General features: G+C 50.3%; 1 protein-coding gene across 1 annotated transcript in view; it reads left to right on the top strand.

The window, feature by feature from the left end:
• The window catches only part of DPYSL2 (dihydropyrimidinase like 2), an 85588-nt gene that overhangs the window by 1642 nt on the left and 67456 nt on the right, over positions 1-16490 (top strand). The window contains exons 2-3 of the mRNA XM_008058128.1: positions 1856-1944; positions 3658-3842. Coding sequence (XP_008056319.1) covers positions 1856-1944; positions 3658-3842 — 274 coding nt within the window. The remainder of the gene's footprint in view (positions 1-1855; positions 1945-3657; positions 3843-16490) is intronic.

Here is a 16490-nt window from a genome sequence, read left to right as displayed (position 1 = left end):
GACCCCCCCCCATGTTCTCTGCGCCGGAGGAAGGAGGGTGAGCGAGGATGGAGAGCCAGTGTGCTAAAAGCCTCCAATAATTTGCTGCCTCCATGAACGAACAAGGCAGTTCTGTTTAGACAATGTGAGGAGAAAAACAATGTTAAAAGCAAACAATCAACAAGAGCCATTTTTAACAGAGCGCCCCCTCCACCCTTAAAAAACAAATCTGGCTGCTTATCTTAGGACCTATAGTGTGGTGTTCCTCCCTCCCTCACGAGGGCCAGCCTCTTATGTAAGAGCCTTCTGGAAGGCACTAGAGTGAACCAGGCTGTGGTGTTTACTCTTTCTTGGCATGATGGTGGTTGGGGGCTTCTCGGTGATGGCTGGGACAGGTATCGTAGTGTTTAAGGGGGCAGGTGGTGAAGGGCAGGGCATCTCCGCTTCTTAGGTGATGTTTATTTATCCTGTGGAAGCTCAGAGATCTGGGAGAGAAGGATCATCGGAGACAGAAAAAGGGCACTAGACCAGCTGACTTGGGCAAATGACTTAACCTCTCTGAGTTTCCTTACCGAAACAGAATCTGCCTCCGTCTGCCTCGCAGATTTGTTTTGAGTCACTGATGGCAAAGCGTACATGACAAGATTTTGTGAAGGCCTTTACGTTTACCTTATACAGGTGTCGCAATCATTGTTGAGCCTCTCTTTGGTTTTCCAAAGTCCTACATCAGGATGGAGGACTCTGCAGTGTACAAAATTGTTTTTCAATATGATAGAGAAACAATAAATATTTGTAAACCCAGATGTGTGTGTATTTATGTGTGAAAGTATCTTTTTCCTTGTTCTCTAGTAGCTGATGTATTATAAAAACATTTTCTGTGATTCCCCCTTCTTGGTAGCTGCTAAATGTCAATAGCACTGGCCGAGGACATTGTTTTGTCACCAGATTTTGAGTTAATGCTGTCAAGATGAATGCCACTCTTTGAAATGTGTACGTTGTATATTTTAAAGGCAGTATATGGTTCAGCGGGTAAGGTTGAAACCCCAGGCTGGAATAATACAGGTGCATATTTACTGAACACACGACGTTAGCATTCCATTCCATCAACGGCATTTGGGATAGTGATGAGTCATGATATAGCATTTCTCTTACATTCTTGGCCCTTATGTGCTGCCTGTCCCTAATTTTTTGTACAAATATCACCAAAAGTAAGCGCATCAACAATCTATAGTGACATTAGGTTTTAGAATTTGCCATCTCATACACTTAATCTAAAACTTTACCTTTCTCCTAACAGCTTGGTTAAAATGATATATTTTTTCGAGTCTTCCCCCCCCCCGTCCCCCGTCACGCTTGCTGTGATTTACCTCGAAGATAAATAACAACTTTAAAGGACATGCTGAATTGAAACCCTGCCACAGTTGAACCAAGTGTGTTTGTCTCCTGTGTCCCATGACAACTGACTTCTGGTCAATTTTTCCTGACAGACCCTGCCAGGACGGAGCTTTCCTATATGTGGGTGTATTATTTTTTTTTTTTTTAAATAATGAGTTTTAGCCAAAAGGCATTGAAAAGGTATTATTTTCTTTACATGAGTTGTTTTTATTTTTGTTTTTTGCTTCAAGGCCTAAGGTCTAATTGAAAGCGATGGTTAACTGATCTGGGATAAGCTTTGCCCTGATGTGTTCTGCACGTCAGGTGTCAAATTGGTGGCCGCATGGAGGATTACCTTTGTCATCGAGCCTTTCCAAAATCGGCTAATTTTGAACATCCCTTTTGAATAGTGCAGACGCATCCCTATCTCATTTACTTTTAGTCCTTCTGTGTTTCTCATAGGTCAGTTTTGCATTGTGACCTTACTGCCTCTTTGTTTCAGAGTGATCGTCTTCTGATCAAAGGAGGTAAAATTGTTAATGATGACCAGTCATTCTATGCAGACATATACATGGAAGATGGGTTGATCAAGTAAGTGTGACTCAAGATACAGAGAAGTATGTGTGTATTTGCCACGTGTATTTTCAGTACTCCTATGAATTAGCCAGCATTCACACGCATAGTATCAAGCCTTACTAGCATCAGAGTGACCACCTTAATGTCTGTTTTAAACCCGTTTTGGCTGATGGTAATCAGTGAATTCGAAAACTCAAGATTTAGGGAACCACACTTCAGTGCATCGTGTATTATGTAATTTGCTATTTTTAACTGGTTGACACAATAGCTTCTTGTTGCCAGCTCGTTTACTTGGTTTGTGATATGTTGACTATGAGAAAGGTTTTCCTAGCGTGTACTTGTTTGGGCTGGATTGACCAATCACAGGACAGACGCAGAATACAGCTGCGTCCTATCAAGACAGCACATCTGCTTTCTTCATCAAGAGTCCAAGTTGGGGGGAGTAGAAAGATACCAAGTTAATTGCCAAGTAACACAGACAAATCACTGCCGAATCCTGGGGGAATATTAGGCTTCGTTCTTGAAGTGGCAGCTAGCACACATTAGACTGCTCTTGTGTTTATTGTGTATTATGTCACAAAGGAGAAACAACAGAGCCGTTACTGAGTCTGGGTATTTTGGGGCTCCAGAAGGTTAAATGAACTGAGTACATACCAGTATCCTCGTGCCCTTCCTACTGGGACAGCTCACAGGGCTCTGGAGAAATAGCACATCTGTTTAAAGATAAACACTGCAGCAAATGACAGCTTTTAAATAAGCAGCATTCATCAAGTGCTTGCAGCGAAGCTGTCCGGAGGAGTGGAAAACTGGGAGTGGAGATGACTGTTGCCTGGAAGCTCACACCCTGATTTATGAACCTAGAATAGGTCTTCACATTTCCACATTTAATGTTTTCTCCATGTGTGTTTGCTGTGACAGTCTTAGCTCCAGCCTCTCAAATGCCATGACTTTCAAGATCCGTTTTCCATAGTTACAAGGTGGTGTGAGCTGGTCCAGCAGGAAGACTCTGGCCTAGAAGTGAGCAGGCCTGTGTGCTATTTTTGGTCCTCACTAATTTGTTCTAGAATGTTACCAGCTCCTCCTTGATTAATATTCTTTTTTTAAAGAAAAATACTGGTAGAAAGATGTAGTAAAAATATTTTTAAAAATTAGATATGAATTATGTCTCCCAACAAAATGGATATTCATTTTCCTGCCTTTGTTATCTAAATTGCTAAGCACAGGCTTCCAGATTTTTAAGTCATTGCAATTATAGTGTTCACTTTTTGTGTGTGTGTGTGTGTGCGCGCTTCCACCCTTTCACACCCGTTTTCTTTTTAGTGAAGGATGTGGTGAAAATGAATGTCTAGAAAGTACAGCCAGGTCTAGAGATAATTGCTGTGGGATAATTAGCGTGGTTGTATGTGTTGTACAGAAAATTTAGTGACTTATATAAATATCTTGGGGCCTTGTTATCACTTGATCTTAGGGGGTTTCTTGGTAACCAAACCTCTTTGAATGGGGCCTGCAATACCTTGGATGGGTGCCCTTTGCTTTCTACTATATTTTGCATTGTCTCTTAGTGTGGGTAGCAGCGTGTAGTGCCTCTGTGGTGAATCTTACCAACAATCGGAAAAGCCCATGGCACAGAGGGGTAGATAGTTTTTATAGGTTAGTGGAAGTAGCTGTCAGATCCCATTTGATTACACGTTTCATTTACTACTTTTATTACCAACTCTGTTTATTTAGGCAAATAGGAGAAAACCTGATTGTTCCAGGAGGGGTGAAGACCATCGAAGCCCATTCCCGGATGGTGATCCCTGGAGGAATTGACGTCCACACTCGTTTCCAGATGCCCGACCAGGGAATGACGTCTGCTGATGACTTCTTCCAAGGAACCAAGGCAGCCCTGGCTGGAGGAACCACCATGATCAGTAAGGAGCTCAGGCATCCTTATCATAGCACTTAGGCAGCATGAGAGCTTGCAAATAAGTCTGTGTTGTTTGAGTCTGCTCATTTTTGAGCTGAGCTGTGGTTTGATCTACCAAATCAGGGGGTGAGGATGTGTTAACGGACTTCTTTCTTTATGCTTGTTGTATCAATCTTTTTTTTTTTTAAGTGAGAAAGCAGGATTTATTGAGAGGACAGAAGATCTCCCACAGCGGGAGGGGGCCTGAAGGGGTTGCCCCAGTCTGTTTTAAGTTGTTATAAAGGAATACCTGGGGCTGGGTAATTTATAAAGAAAAGAGGCTGCCAGGCTCGGTGGCTCAGCCTGTAATCCCGCGCTTGGGGAGGCTGAGGTGAGTGGATTGCCTGAGCCCACGGGTTTAAGACCCGCCTGGGCAACTTGGAGAGACTTCCTCTCCATAATAAATTAAAAATTAGCCAGGCGTGGTGGCACACGCCTGTAGTTCCAGCTACTCGGAAGGCTGAGGCAGAAGGATCCCTGGAGCCCAGCAGGTCGAGGCTGCGGTGGCCGGGAGCGGCCACTGCACTCCAGTCTGGGCGACAGAGTGAGACTCCAACTCAAAAAAAAAAGAAAAGAGGCTTATTTGGTTCATGGCTCTGCCAGCTGTATAAGAAGCAGAGTGCTAGCAACCGCTTTTGGGGAGGCTGCAGGAAGCTTCCACTTGTTGCAGGAGGGGAAGGGACACAGGCCTGCTGTGTGGTGAAGGGAAGCAGGAGGTGCCAGGCTCTCTTAAACTCTTCAACCAGTCAAGTGGGAATTCACTCATTACATGGGGAGGGCACCCAGCCATTCGTGAGGGATCCGCCCCCACGACCCAAACCCCTCCTACCAGACCCCACCTCCAACACGGGATCACGTTTCAACATGAGGTCTGGAGGGGATAACTTCCAAACTGTGTCACTCATTTTCTTTCAAGGCGCGGGATTACAGGCTGAGCCACCGAGCCCGGCTTTTCTTTCTTTTTTTTTTTTTTTTGAGTTGGAGCCTTACTCTGTCGCCCAGGCTGGAGTGCAGTGGCACGCTCATGGCCACCCCAGCGTCGACCTGCTGGGCTGTGGCGATCCTTCCGCCTCAGCCTTCCAAGGAGCTGGAACTACAGGCGCGCTACCACGCCCTGCTAATTTTTAAAAATTTACTTATTATAGAGATGCGGTCTTGCCAAGTTGCCCGGGCGGGTCTCGAACCTGCAGGCTCAGGCAATCCACTCGTCTTAGCCTCCCAAAGTGCTGGGATGACAGGCTGAGCCACCGAGCCTAACCTGTGTCACTCATTTTCTGTCAGATTTTCAGTTCTCCGGTTGAACTGGAGAATATGGTTCTAGGGAATTTTGGTAGGTTGAGAGGAATGGCTTTTTGCTTTCTCTGCTTGGGGACTTCTGTCTTCCTTGACTCAAAATATGTGGTTTGGTTGTGAAAACACAGCTTTTGGAGTTATCTTCAAAGCTATCAATTTTGAGCCTTAGCTCAAATATTTGATTTTGATGAAAAGAAAATCCTTGAGAGTGCTTTTTTAGAATGGGTATAGTAAATAAAATGTTGAATTAGGAGTTTTTATTTGATGAATATGAAAATCGAATAGGGGTGAGGATACTTTCTAGCCTGGGTTTGACATAAAGGGAATTGGGTGGCCCTGCCCGGACGGGGCCCTCACAGATAATAACTGTCCTTTAGATATGAAAATATGAAAATTGCCAGCCCCCTTATGTTTTGCTCTGAGGGCTTCGTGCTTTTTGTTCAGACAAATCATAAACTGCATTCCCTGGATGTAGCGTACATGTTAAGCGTTTGCTGGTGAACTGGTGGATTCTAGCATTGCCTACTGACCTTTCGACAAATGGCATTTTGTTCTTGAATAACTGGGCAAGCTACACAAGTGCGTATTTTAAAAAAACTTTTTATTTAAGAGTGAAAGTCAACATACAGTCTGTTGTACATGAGAAGCTAACTTTGGTTCAGAAGAGGATCTAAGTAGAAAGAACTTAGCTATTTCTGCTTTAGAAAAACCTATTTTCCTGCTTATTTTTCAGAGTGATGGGCTTCTTATCTGTGACTTAGAGGTGTGTCTGAAGACTTCTTTCCTATCTTACCTGAGCTAGAGGAACATGGTTCTGCCAGGTGCTCCTAGTCTGAGTTTTTAAAGAGATATTTATTTTTTGTAGACAGGGATCTCACTATGTTGCCCAGGCTGGTCTCCAACTCCTGGCCTCAAGCGATCCTCCTGCCTCAGCCTCCCAGAGTGCTGGGATGATAGCTGGGAGCTACCTCGCCCAGCCTTCCCTTGCATTTAAAATTGCAGCTCACCCCCTGGTGCTCTCTGTCCTGGTCTTCAGGGTCTGAAGGATCAGGGCCAGCTCTCTCTTGTTCCAGGTTTTTTTTTTTTATCACTGCCTACAAAAGCTGCCAAGTGTCGGCCATAGGTCTTCTGTCTTGCTGCACATGTTGCCTTATAACTTAGGGGGATCCGTTCTACAGGAGGGCCCCTCCTGCGCACCTCGGGGTTCCCTGCCTTTCTGTCAGTTGTTCAAGACTTGCTGGTGCCTGAGGACGTTTCTGCCTCTCCTCCAGGGCTGTAGAATAACACTTGAACTTGGAGGAGTCAAGGAGATGATTTGCCCCGGTCTGGAGTTCATATGGAGGTCCTGCAGCCCCCTGGGCTGGTCACAGAGGCTCAGTAAGCCATTAATAGTATTTATCTCTCCAGTAGGTAGTCAGTGATATTTATCATTGGAGGGGGAGATACCCCCAACTAGGAGTCAGGAGTTTAGCATTCTGGTCTCCTTCCGACACTAACTTGCTGTGTGACCTTGGGCAGGTCCCTGCACGTCTCTGTGCTCTCGCTGTGCCTCTTCACAGGGCAGGATTTGCGCGAGATGACCCTGGAAGTCCTTTCCAGCTCCCACATTCAGTCATTCATGGGGTTCGGAGACAGATGCTTCCTTCTACTAGGTACCAAAGGGCCCTGTTCTCTCAGACTTACTTGGAAGACCCCATCAGCGCTTTGTCTCTTCTCCTGCATCCCTGAGTGCTTGGGCTTTGGCCCCCTCCCTGCTTTTTAACCCTTTTTCGTCTTCCCTCCCCCCACCCCCGGGGTGGCAGACTTCCTGCCCCAGCCCCGACTTTCACCACCTCCCTCAGCGCTGTGTCCTTCCTTCCGTTCACCCAGGTGGCTTCCTTCTGTTCAGGCATGAAGGACATCCCCCTGGGTCCTTCACCTGGCCCAGGGAGCCCGGACTTGTCTGCAGATGGCCTTTTGGGTAGATGCTCGGGAAAGGGGAGGCAGAGGCAGTCGCCTGTTCTGCTGCCTTGGCTGGAATGCGATGGCCTTTTCACGCGGGCTCTGCCGTGCAAAGAGTGGGGTGTGTGTGTGTGTGTGTGTGTGTGTGTGTGTGGAGGGGAGGGTCGGATGAGCAGGCCTCAGGAATAAAATAGTCAGAGGTGGCTGTGTGTGGACAGAGTTGTCACCCAAGCTCCATTGCTTTTGTGGCCTGAGAAAAATATTGACTGCTCTTGCAAATCAATGGGGTCTTGCTATATTGCCCAGACTGGTCTAAACTTCCGAGCTCAAGCAATCCTCCCACCGCAGCCTCCCGAAGTGCTGGGATTATAGGCATGATTCCCCACACACATCCTCCCCTCTCCCCCGTGACTGGCCACTCTCGAATTTCTGCTAGCCACCTTTCCCTGGGAGATGGGTCGTCATGATACAGACAAGGAAATCGGGAAGGTTTTCCTGTTTTCTGCTTGCTGGTCGTACATGCTGCTTTGCTTCAAGCGGGCAGGTGGCAAGGGCTGGCTTCCCGGAGAAGGTGGCCTCACAGGGAGAAATAGCTTAACACCACTTCTGTACCTTGATCCTTCCTTGAGATGGTGGCTTCTCTGATGCCTGTTGAAACGCGTGGGGCGCTTGGGACGGGTGGAAGGGACCACTTCATGGGCCACTGCTGCCCGCCGCACCAGCGCTTGAAGTCAGTGGGTACAAAGACCCCTGTGCTCTGCTGCCTCCCGGGTTTCTGGCTCCCTCAGGCCACGTCACCTGGGCTTGCAGTTACATCTCCACTCGCCTTCCTGCTGGCTGTGTGTTTCCCAAGTCCTAAGCCCCGAGGGCTCCCTTTCTGTCTGAAATGGCACTGCCCGCAGAGGAAAATACAGCTGAATAGTCCCACTTGGAACAAGGAGATGACACGTCAGCAGCAGAAAATAATATTATTGCCATCCAAGAAAGCCTGCCGTTGAGAGTCGCACAATGCTACCTTTGTGGGGGGCCTCAGCGTGGGGCAGGGGGAACGCCCTTTGACCTTTTCATCCAGTGGCGGGTGGGCAGAGACTCTAGATGGACTCTGCGGGAGGTGTCCAGCAGGGCCGAGGGTCACTGCTTGGGGAAAACATGGCGGACTTCCCAGCGGCCTTATGGGCACCAGAGTTGTTAGGGCCCCAGAGTCTCCAGGAAGCAGGTGGGAGCAGTTACCTCCATTTTCTTTTCTTTTCTTTTTGGTGAGAAAGCAGGATTTATTGAGAGGACAGAAAAACTCCCACAGTGGGAGGGGACCCGAGGGTGTTGCCCAGTTACCTCCATTTTCTAGAGGGGAAGACTGAGACCAAAGGATAAGCACTGCTTGCCAACACTTACCCTGTGCCTCGGTGCAGGTGTGGAACTCACTCTCGGCTCCGTTTCCCAGCTGCCCTGACTTTGCTCTCTGCTTTAGTGGCCTCATCTGCAACATGGGGAAAGTTGTTCCAAAGACAGATGACAGCAGCATCAGAAAAGCATCTGGCTGGTAGTAAGTACTCAGATGTGGTACCTGTAGTCAGACCATCCCACACTGGGTACCGGAACCCTCCCCCCCAGAGCACTGGAAACAGCCTCTCCAGGCGTGGCCAGTGGACTGTGCCTCAGTGTCCCTAGGGGTGCCTTCTGCTTCCTGGGCCCCACCCACCTATCAAATTAGCAAGTCTAGGCCTGGGGTGGTGACTCATGCCTATCATCCCAGCACTTTGGGAGGCTGAGGCAGGAGGACTGTTGGAGCCCAGGGGCTTGAGACCAGCCTCGGCAACTTGGTGAGACCTCATCTCTTAAAAAAATAAATAAATAAATAAATAAATAAAGTGGCGAATCTGCTCCCGGGGCCTGTGAATCTGCATTTTAATCTGGCGGTTGTCCTGAGCCCATGTGGAGAGCTGTTTGGCAGTGTAGCTCTTGGGAGTCCGGGCAGACCCGGGGACTCTGGACCTCCAAGGATTGGGAGCCCCTGCTCTGAATGTCATTTCTGTTTCCTGGATTCGAGGCTTTCCCTAGAGGGTGAGGAGCCCTGGGCCCCAGACTGCAAGGGCCTTCCTCGTTCCCGGGCGGCACCTTCCGGCAGAGATGGGTCGGGACTCCAGCAGGCAGGCGGGCGGAGGAGCTGTCGCCGCGGGGCTGAAGGCGCCCTCCCTCCGAACATTGGCCTTGTCACTTCTCGGGCTGTGACTTCATCCTCCGGCCCCGGTTGAACTGCCCCTCTCTTCCCGTGTCCCTGCCCCTTTTTGGAGAGGGCTGCCCGTGGGTCATGCTGGCTGGAGCCTGCGGGGCTGCCCTCGTGCCTTCATCTTCTCCTGTGGCATCGAGGGGCTTCTGTCTTGGTGTCCTCCCTTGCCATTCCTTGACCCCCACGGATTCAGGCCTTGGTCCTCTCTTCCAGCCCGCTGAGGAGTCTCATTGCCCCGGTCTTCCCCGTCTGTCCCCAGGCTTTTTCTCTAGCCTCCTTCCTCCAAAGCCTTCAGTGGTTCCCTTCTTGCTCAGAGAATCATCCCAGGTGTCAGAGCCCGCCGCGACATGGCCCGGTCCTGCCCCGCAGCCCAGACGAACGTTGTCCTCTCAGCCAGGGGTGCCCTCCCGTTTTATCGCTGCTTCCGGAAGCTTTGTTACCCTTAGCAGTCCTGCTTCGGTGCTTCCTGTTCCCAGTGCTTGTCCTTGGCCTCCTGTCCTGTAACCTATGACTGCTGTTCAGCGCCTCGGCAAACACTGGGGTTCTTATCCCACGGTGTCCAGCCTCGCGTTGTGGTTCCATCAAAGCCCTTCTGTCTCTTACTTATTTTTTTAGAGACGAGGTCTTGCTCTGTCACCCAGGTTGGAGTTTAGTGGTGCAGTCAGAGCTCACAGTAGACTCAAACTCCTGTGCTCAAGTGATCCTCCTACCTTGCCCTTCTAAGTAGCCGGGACTACAGGCACTGCTACCACACCTAGGCAATTTTTGCATTTTTTGTAGCGACAGGATCTGGCTGTGTTGCCCAGGCTTGTCCGGCCTCCTGGGCTCAAGAAATCTTCTTGCCTCAGCTTTCCAAAGTGCTCCCATTACAGGCATGAGCCACTGTGCCCGGCCCCTTCTGTATCTTGCATTTTCCTATTCTCCACTCCTTGGGCAGTGTCTTCCTCCCATGAAGCACCCCATTAATGCTCACAGGTGAATGAGTGAGTGAATGAATGGATACACCAAGGAGACCTGGTTTCCTGCTTTGTCCAGGTGATGCCGGACAACCAAGCATTGTGGGGAGGGAAGGATGGTTTGCATGTCTTACGTGAATCGTGTTCACCCTGATGAAAGCAGTCGCTTCATCACAGTGGCCCCCTTTCTGTGTCCCCAGCGTCCTCAGTCGCTGGGGTCAGCTCTGGCCACAGTGGGGGGCCGGCAGGAGGGGGAGGGCGGCCCAGAGCCCACGCATGGCCTGTGGTGGTGGACAGGGGCAGCTCTCACTGTCCAGGCTGTCCTTCAGGGGGCGTGGGGACGGCAGCTCTCACGCTGGTCCTCCTGCCAGAGCTTGCTTTCCATACGCAGAGGGTCCCGTCTTGGATATTGTCATGTGGCCCCGGGCACCATGGTGGCTCGGCAGTCATTTCCCAAAACCCCTTGGGCTTGTTCCAGCTCTTTTGAGCCTCTTCTTGGAGGCAGGAGGCCAGGGAGGAAGGCGGGGTGGCTTCCTGAGGGGACGTGGCTCAGGAGTGTCACTGTGGTACATCCACTGCTTGTCATTTTTTCATCCATGTGGCATTTGGGTTTGCTCCCTGCTGATGACGAGGGCACATGTGTGAATGCACACACACACTATAATATGGATGTGTCTGTAATTGATACTTTGATTATTCCCTTTGCAGCCTTTCTTTGACTAGGGTTAGAAAGTGTTTACAAAAGCACCGACCACATCAGACCAGAGTTTCAAAGTCTAGGACCGACGTTGCCGCCATAGAATTTGCCCGTGGCCTGGCGATTAGAAGGCCATGTTATCCGATGGGCGGGCGGTGTGGCGCTCTCTCTGGGCTCCTCCCCTCGTCTCCCAGGCCCCACGTGGGTGAGGTCACGTGTTTCTCCTAAGGACACGCTGCCTTCTGCAGGCAGACACCGCGGGCCTGGGCCTAGCTTAGGTGTCAAGGCGCAGGTCTCGGCCTTGAATGGCTGGAAGGATCCGTCCACTCCTGGGCACGGTTTGGGCTGGTCTCCTAACACCTGGTGCTGAGCAGAGTTGAAGGAGAGGGTAAAGACATGCAGCATCCTGAGAAGCACACAGGTTTTCCTGAAGGCTTGCACTTGCACCCTAAAATACTCTTCTCATGAAGTGGGTCATAGTGTTGGACTTGACCGGCCAGCCGAGTAGGCTGGGGCGGTCCAGGTCTGCAAGGCCCTTCTGGGAACAGGAGTATTCCTGTGTGGGTCTCCGGATCCTACGTCTTGGACATTTTGGCCAGTACCACCATTCCCCAGGGTTTCTCGCCTGGCTCCTGGCCCTGAGAGCCGACAGGTATGGCACTCTTTTTTGTTTATTTGCTTTTTGAGGCAGGGTCTCATTTTGTTGTCCAGGGTGGAGTGCAGTGGCACAATCACTGCACACTGCCTTAGGAGTGGAGAATAGAAAAATGCAAGAGACAGAGGGGGCCAGGCACGGGGCTCAGGTGATCCTTCTGCCTTGGCCTTCCAAGTAACTGGGACTTACAGGCACGCACCACCATACCTGGCTAATTTTTTTGATTTTTTTTTTGTAGAGAGGAGGTCTTGCTGTGTTGCCCAGGCTGGTCTTGAAGTCCTGGACTCAAGCAGTCCTTTCAACCTCAGCCTCCCAAAGTGCTGGGATTACAGGCGTGAGCCACTGTGTCCAGCCTGTCCAGCCTAGCTCTTGGAGGCTGTGGGCCTCCTCTCTTGAGGCAACTGTATCCTCCCTGAGTCCAAGTCCACCTCTCCCTGTGGGTGCTGTACACAGAACTCAGAGAGCCTCAGCCCTCGGCTGCTCTCAGAGCCTGTTCTCTGACTTTCCCCAGAGAAGGTTGTTCAGACTATCGAGATCTTCCTGTGGATCAGATTGGCCAAACTGACTGCTGAGGAGGGGGGATCAGGGGGAGGGGACGTGGGGATGCTGGGGTCCAGCAGGGCCTTCCTCACTCTGGGGTGACAGCGGTCAAGTCTCCAGGTTCCTTGGAGCTAGATCAGACCTTCCAAGAGACTCTTGTGCCCCGGGATGCCCTTGTCCTGGCCGAGTGAGCTAGGCAGAGACTTCTGAGGGCAGAGATAATGGCTCTCCATTTTTCTGTGACCCCAGCATGCATGGAGTGTGCTGTGCCGGCTGCCTGGTAACTGTTGAATGAGCTGATGAGGGCCCAGACCCTTCGGTCCTTCTACTCATTTTTTTTTTTTTTTGAGTCAGGGTCTCACTCCATTGCCCAGGCTGGAATGCAGCAGCACGATCATGGCTCACTGTAGCCTCCACCTCCTGGGATCAGACAATCCTTCTGCCTCAGCCTCCCAAGTAGCTGGGACTACAGGCATGCGCCACCATGCCTGGCTAATTTTTTTATTTTTATTTTTTGTGGAGATGGGATCTCGCTCTGTGGCCCAGGCTGGCTTGAACTTCTGGGCTCAAGCGATCCTCTTGCCTCGGCCTTCCAGATGTGAGCCGCTGTGCCCGGCCTGCTTCTTTGCTTCTTTGCTTCTTGATGGCTTCAGCTTTGTTTTCCTGAAACAGCACTTTCTCATTGAACTTTTACGTGGGATCCCTTCCCCCTGACAGTGGAGACTGACGGAAGCAGATCTGCTCTGGGGGGGTGGGTGGCTCCTCTCCCCTTTCTCTTCGTCTTCTCCTGGTGGCATCCGTCTGGCTCTGGAGAATCCCAGGGCTGGGGAACCACAGTGGAAACCACCCCATCCCTTCCTGGCCCTCCTCCCTGCCCACCTTCCCTCCAAAGCTTGGTAGCACGACTGGGCCTGGGGTAGCATCCTTGCTAAGTTGTAGAGGGAGGGGTGTTTAGCCAGCAGGGGCATACCCACTGAGTCACTTAAGAAAACTCTTGAACACGCTGTAAGTTTTCAGCGGTTTTGTTTTACATCGCTTCATCGGTTCAAGACAGGAACTAGGGTTGAGCACCCGTTGCATTTTCCTTACCTGGGTTGGGGTTGGTTTGCTCTGCTTTTCCTAAGTGAGCATTCTGCCCTTCTTTAAAAAATTAACGATACATGGGGATTTAAAAGGAAAGTTGGCCAGGTGTAGTGGCGCACACCTATATTCCCAGCACTTTGGGAGGCCAAGGTGGGAGTATTGCTTGGGTCTGGGAGTTCAAGACCAGCCTGGGCAACATAGTGAGACCTCATCTCTACAAAAATCCAGCCAGGCGTGCTGGATCGCGCCTGTGATCCCAGTGACTCGGGAGACTGAGGTGAGACGATCACTGGAGTCCAGGGGTTCGAGCCTGCAGTGAGCACTGTACTCCAGTGCAGCCTGGGAGACAGAGTGAGACGGTTTCAAAAAAAGAGCAGAGAGGCAGAACTGATTGTCTTAAGGAGTGGTTGGCCTAGGAATTTGCATTTTCCTCCTCACCATCCGTGGCTCCACCCCTCATCGCTGATGAAGGGGCACTTTTCCCTCTTCCCTCTTCTTCCTCTCTGAGTAGACCTTTCTGTTTCTTCTCAAGAAACGGCTGCTTATTTCTTTGGGTTTTGAGGGCTCTGCCTCTGACTCGTTGCCATTGTTGGGCAAAGCCATTTACCCAAATTCCTTGCTTTTAGTCAGTCTTGACTACCGTGGCTCATGATAAAGGGGAATTACAGCGAGTAGAAATTAGAGTTCTTTCTGGTTAACCCATCTGGGAGGTAGCTTTCTTTGAATGTGACTAAATGTTACCCTAATGACAGAGGGGGTGCAGCTGGAGGTTGGATTGCGGCGGCCCAGGCCGCTCTCCAGTGAAGGGAATTTTGCAATAAGCTAGGGCAGTCATTAAACACTGCAACTGCCCGTTAGAAACCCCTGGGGGAGTTTTAAGAAAATACAGAGAGACCGGGCACGGTGGCTCATGCCTGTAATCCCAGCACTTTGGGAGGCTGAGGCAGGAGGATTGATCCAGTCTGGGAGTACAAGACCAGACTCAAACTGGGCAACACAGTGAGACCTTGTCTGTCTATAAAAAAAAAAATACAGGGAGACTAGAACTTTCAATCTAACTGTTGTAAGTGGGAATGGCATTGGTAGTTTTGAAAGCTGCCAAGTTAAGAGCCATGGCTCTGACCATGGACTTCTGTTGAGACTGCGTGAACGTCTGCCAAGGTTTCCCGGAAGCCAGAGATGCCCGCTGCGCTCTGCTCCAACTCCTCTTTGTAAAGGTGGTGGTGGTGGGGGGGGTGTCACCCTGTTGTGACTTGGGCTGGGTGGATTCCACAGCCAGAAGCTTGTAAAACAGGGAGGGGCTGAGCTGATTGTCACCCATAGGAGCTGCCTCCTTCAGCTGCTGTCCTTGGTGTCCAATTCCCTAAGAGGGCACTGCTGAGGGTGTGATGAGCCAGGGTAGGGCTGGGGGGTGGGGTGGGGGATGGTACTCAAGACACAGGGCAGCTGGACCACAGGACGACTGTCTCCAGCCCTGTGGGCCACCTGCTGGGCTGGTTTCCCTAAGAAAGCCCTGCTGTCTTTAGGTTGAATCCATAGTGTTTATGATCTAATCTCCCTCTAATGATAGGTCAGGGCTGGAAGCCTTCCTTGTGGGGAGCCTGTGAGGGAAAAAACCCCAAGAGCCTGGTAATGACATAGAATCATAGACCCTGAAGGCCTCCGCTCAGATCTCCTGTCCCAGGCCCCCTTGCAGCTGGGCACGGTTTATTGGACCGGGCTTCAGAGGGTGAGATTGCAGGTGACTCAACGGGACAGTGGTGGGAGAGCGCACAGAATCAGAGCTAAGCTGAACTTCCCTTTCTGGTACTTTTTGTTTGCTGTGATCATCCCACTATATTTCTAGATGGCAGTTTCCACGTCTGTAAAATGAAGACAATTGGCTCTTATTTCTTAGGGCTATCTAAAAAGCAAGTGAGGTTTTTTGGTGTGTGTGCACCTTGCTATTTACAAATGATCCTTGTGACACTTTTGCCACACACATGAATAGAGCTCTCTCTCTCATCTAATTTATCCATCTATTCTATCCATCCTGTCACTCATGACCTGGGATACTATCTGTCTATCAATCATGTATCTATCGTCTGTCTGTCTGTCTGTCTACCTGTCGTTTATCTAACCTATCTACATCTATATCTATCCATCGAATATCTGTACCTATTATCATCTCGAACCTATATCTACCAATCATCTATCTATCGTTTATTGTATCAACATCCATCAATCATTAATCTAATCTGTCGTCTATCTAATCTATGTCTCTGTTATCTAAGTTACCAATCAGCTTCTGTTCCTCTCTCCTCTGCCAAGGGTACAGTTGCATACCACTGATCCCAGATGGGCTGTTCTCCTCACTGTTGCTTGATGAGGTCAGGAATAGGCTCAAGGCTTGTTTCGTCTTCAAGCCCATGTAAAGGAGTTTGTGTTTTGGACATGGCAGGAAGAACAATTACGTGTAAGAAGCTCCCTTCCAGGACTTTAAGAGGCCTTATAACCCTAAAAAGGGGCTTCTTATAAAAGAAGATAAACATCTGACCTTTCCTTTTTTCCCCCTCTCCTCCAAATAATCCCTGGAGAATTGGGGGCCTCAATTTTCTTGACCGCACATCTGGCCCCACAGATGTCCGGCAATGTCACCAGAAAGTAGCTCACCAAGTCAGTAACTCTCGCTAGATGGGGATTTTCAGCTAAACTGGAATTCGAAAGAGGCCAGCAGCTTGATCATCGTCCACTGTCGTTGTCACATGCCCGAGCCCCTCTGATTTTCACGGTGGAGTCACTCGTCGTATTGTCTGCATGGGGGTTTTCATCCTCACTGTGACGGCACCTCTGTCCTCTTCCCCTTCAGGGCATGGCCACCGGGGTCAGTCCTCTGGCGGCACTGGTGACAAATTCTTCCCCAGTGGGTGTTTTGGCTAAGGAAGTGTTTAGTCGCAGGGTCTGCCACGCTCAGAAGTGCTGCTTGAAAGAGGCCTGGCAGGCGGCGGGGCTCTCTCCTCTTTGGCTGGGCATGGCGGGGGTGGCTCCTTCCTGTTTTGTGGCACCAAACCAAGGGACAGCATGGACCCTGCAGGGATGACCCATTACTGGCCATTTCCGGCACGGGGAACTGCTACCTTTTCCTTTTTGAGTTGGAGTCTCACTCTGTCGCCCAGACTGATGAGTGCAGTGGCTGCTCCCGGCCCCCGCAGCCTCGACCTGCTGGGCTCCGGTGATCCTTC

Source organism: Carlito syrichta, unplaced genomic scaffold (assembly GCF_000164805.1).
Source record: "Carlito syrichta isolate Samal-C Ts95f unplaced genomic scaffold, Tarsius_syrichta-2.0.1 Scaffold303218, whole genome shotgun sequence".
In the NCBI taxonomy this organism is placed as follows: domain Eukaryota; kingdom Metazoa; phylum Chordata; class Mammalia; order Primates; family Tarsiidae; genus Carlito; species Carlito syrichta.
This window is presented reverse-complemented; position numbering and strand designations above follow the sequence as displayed.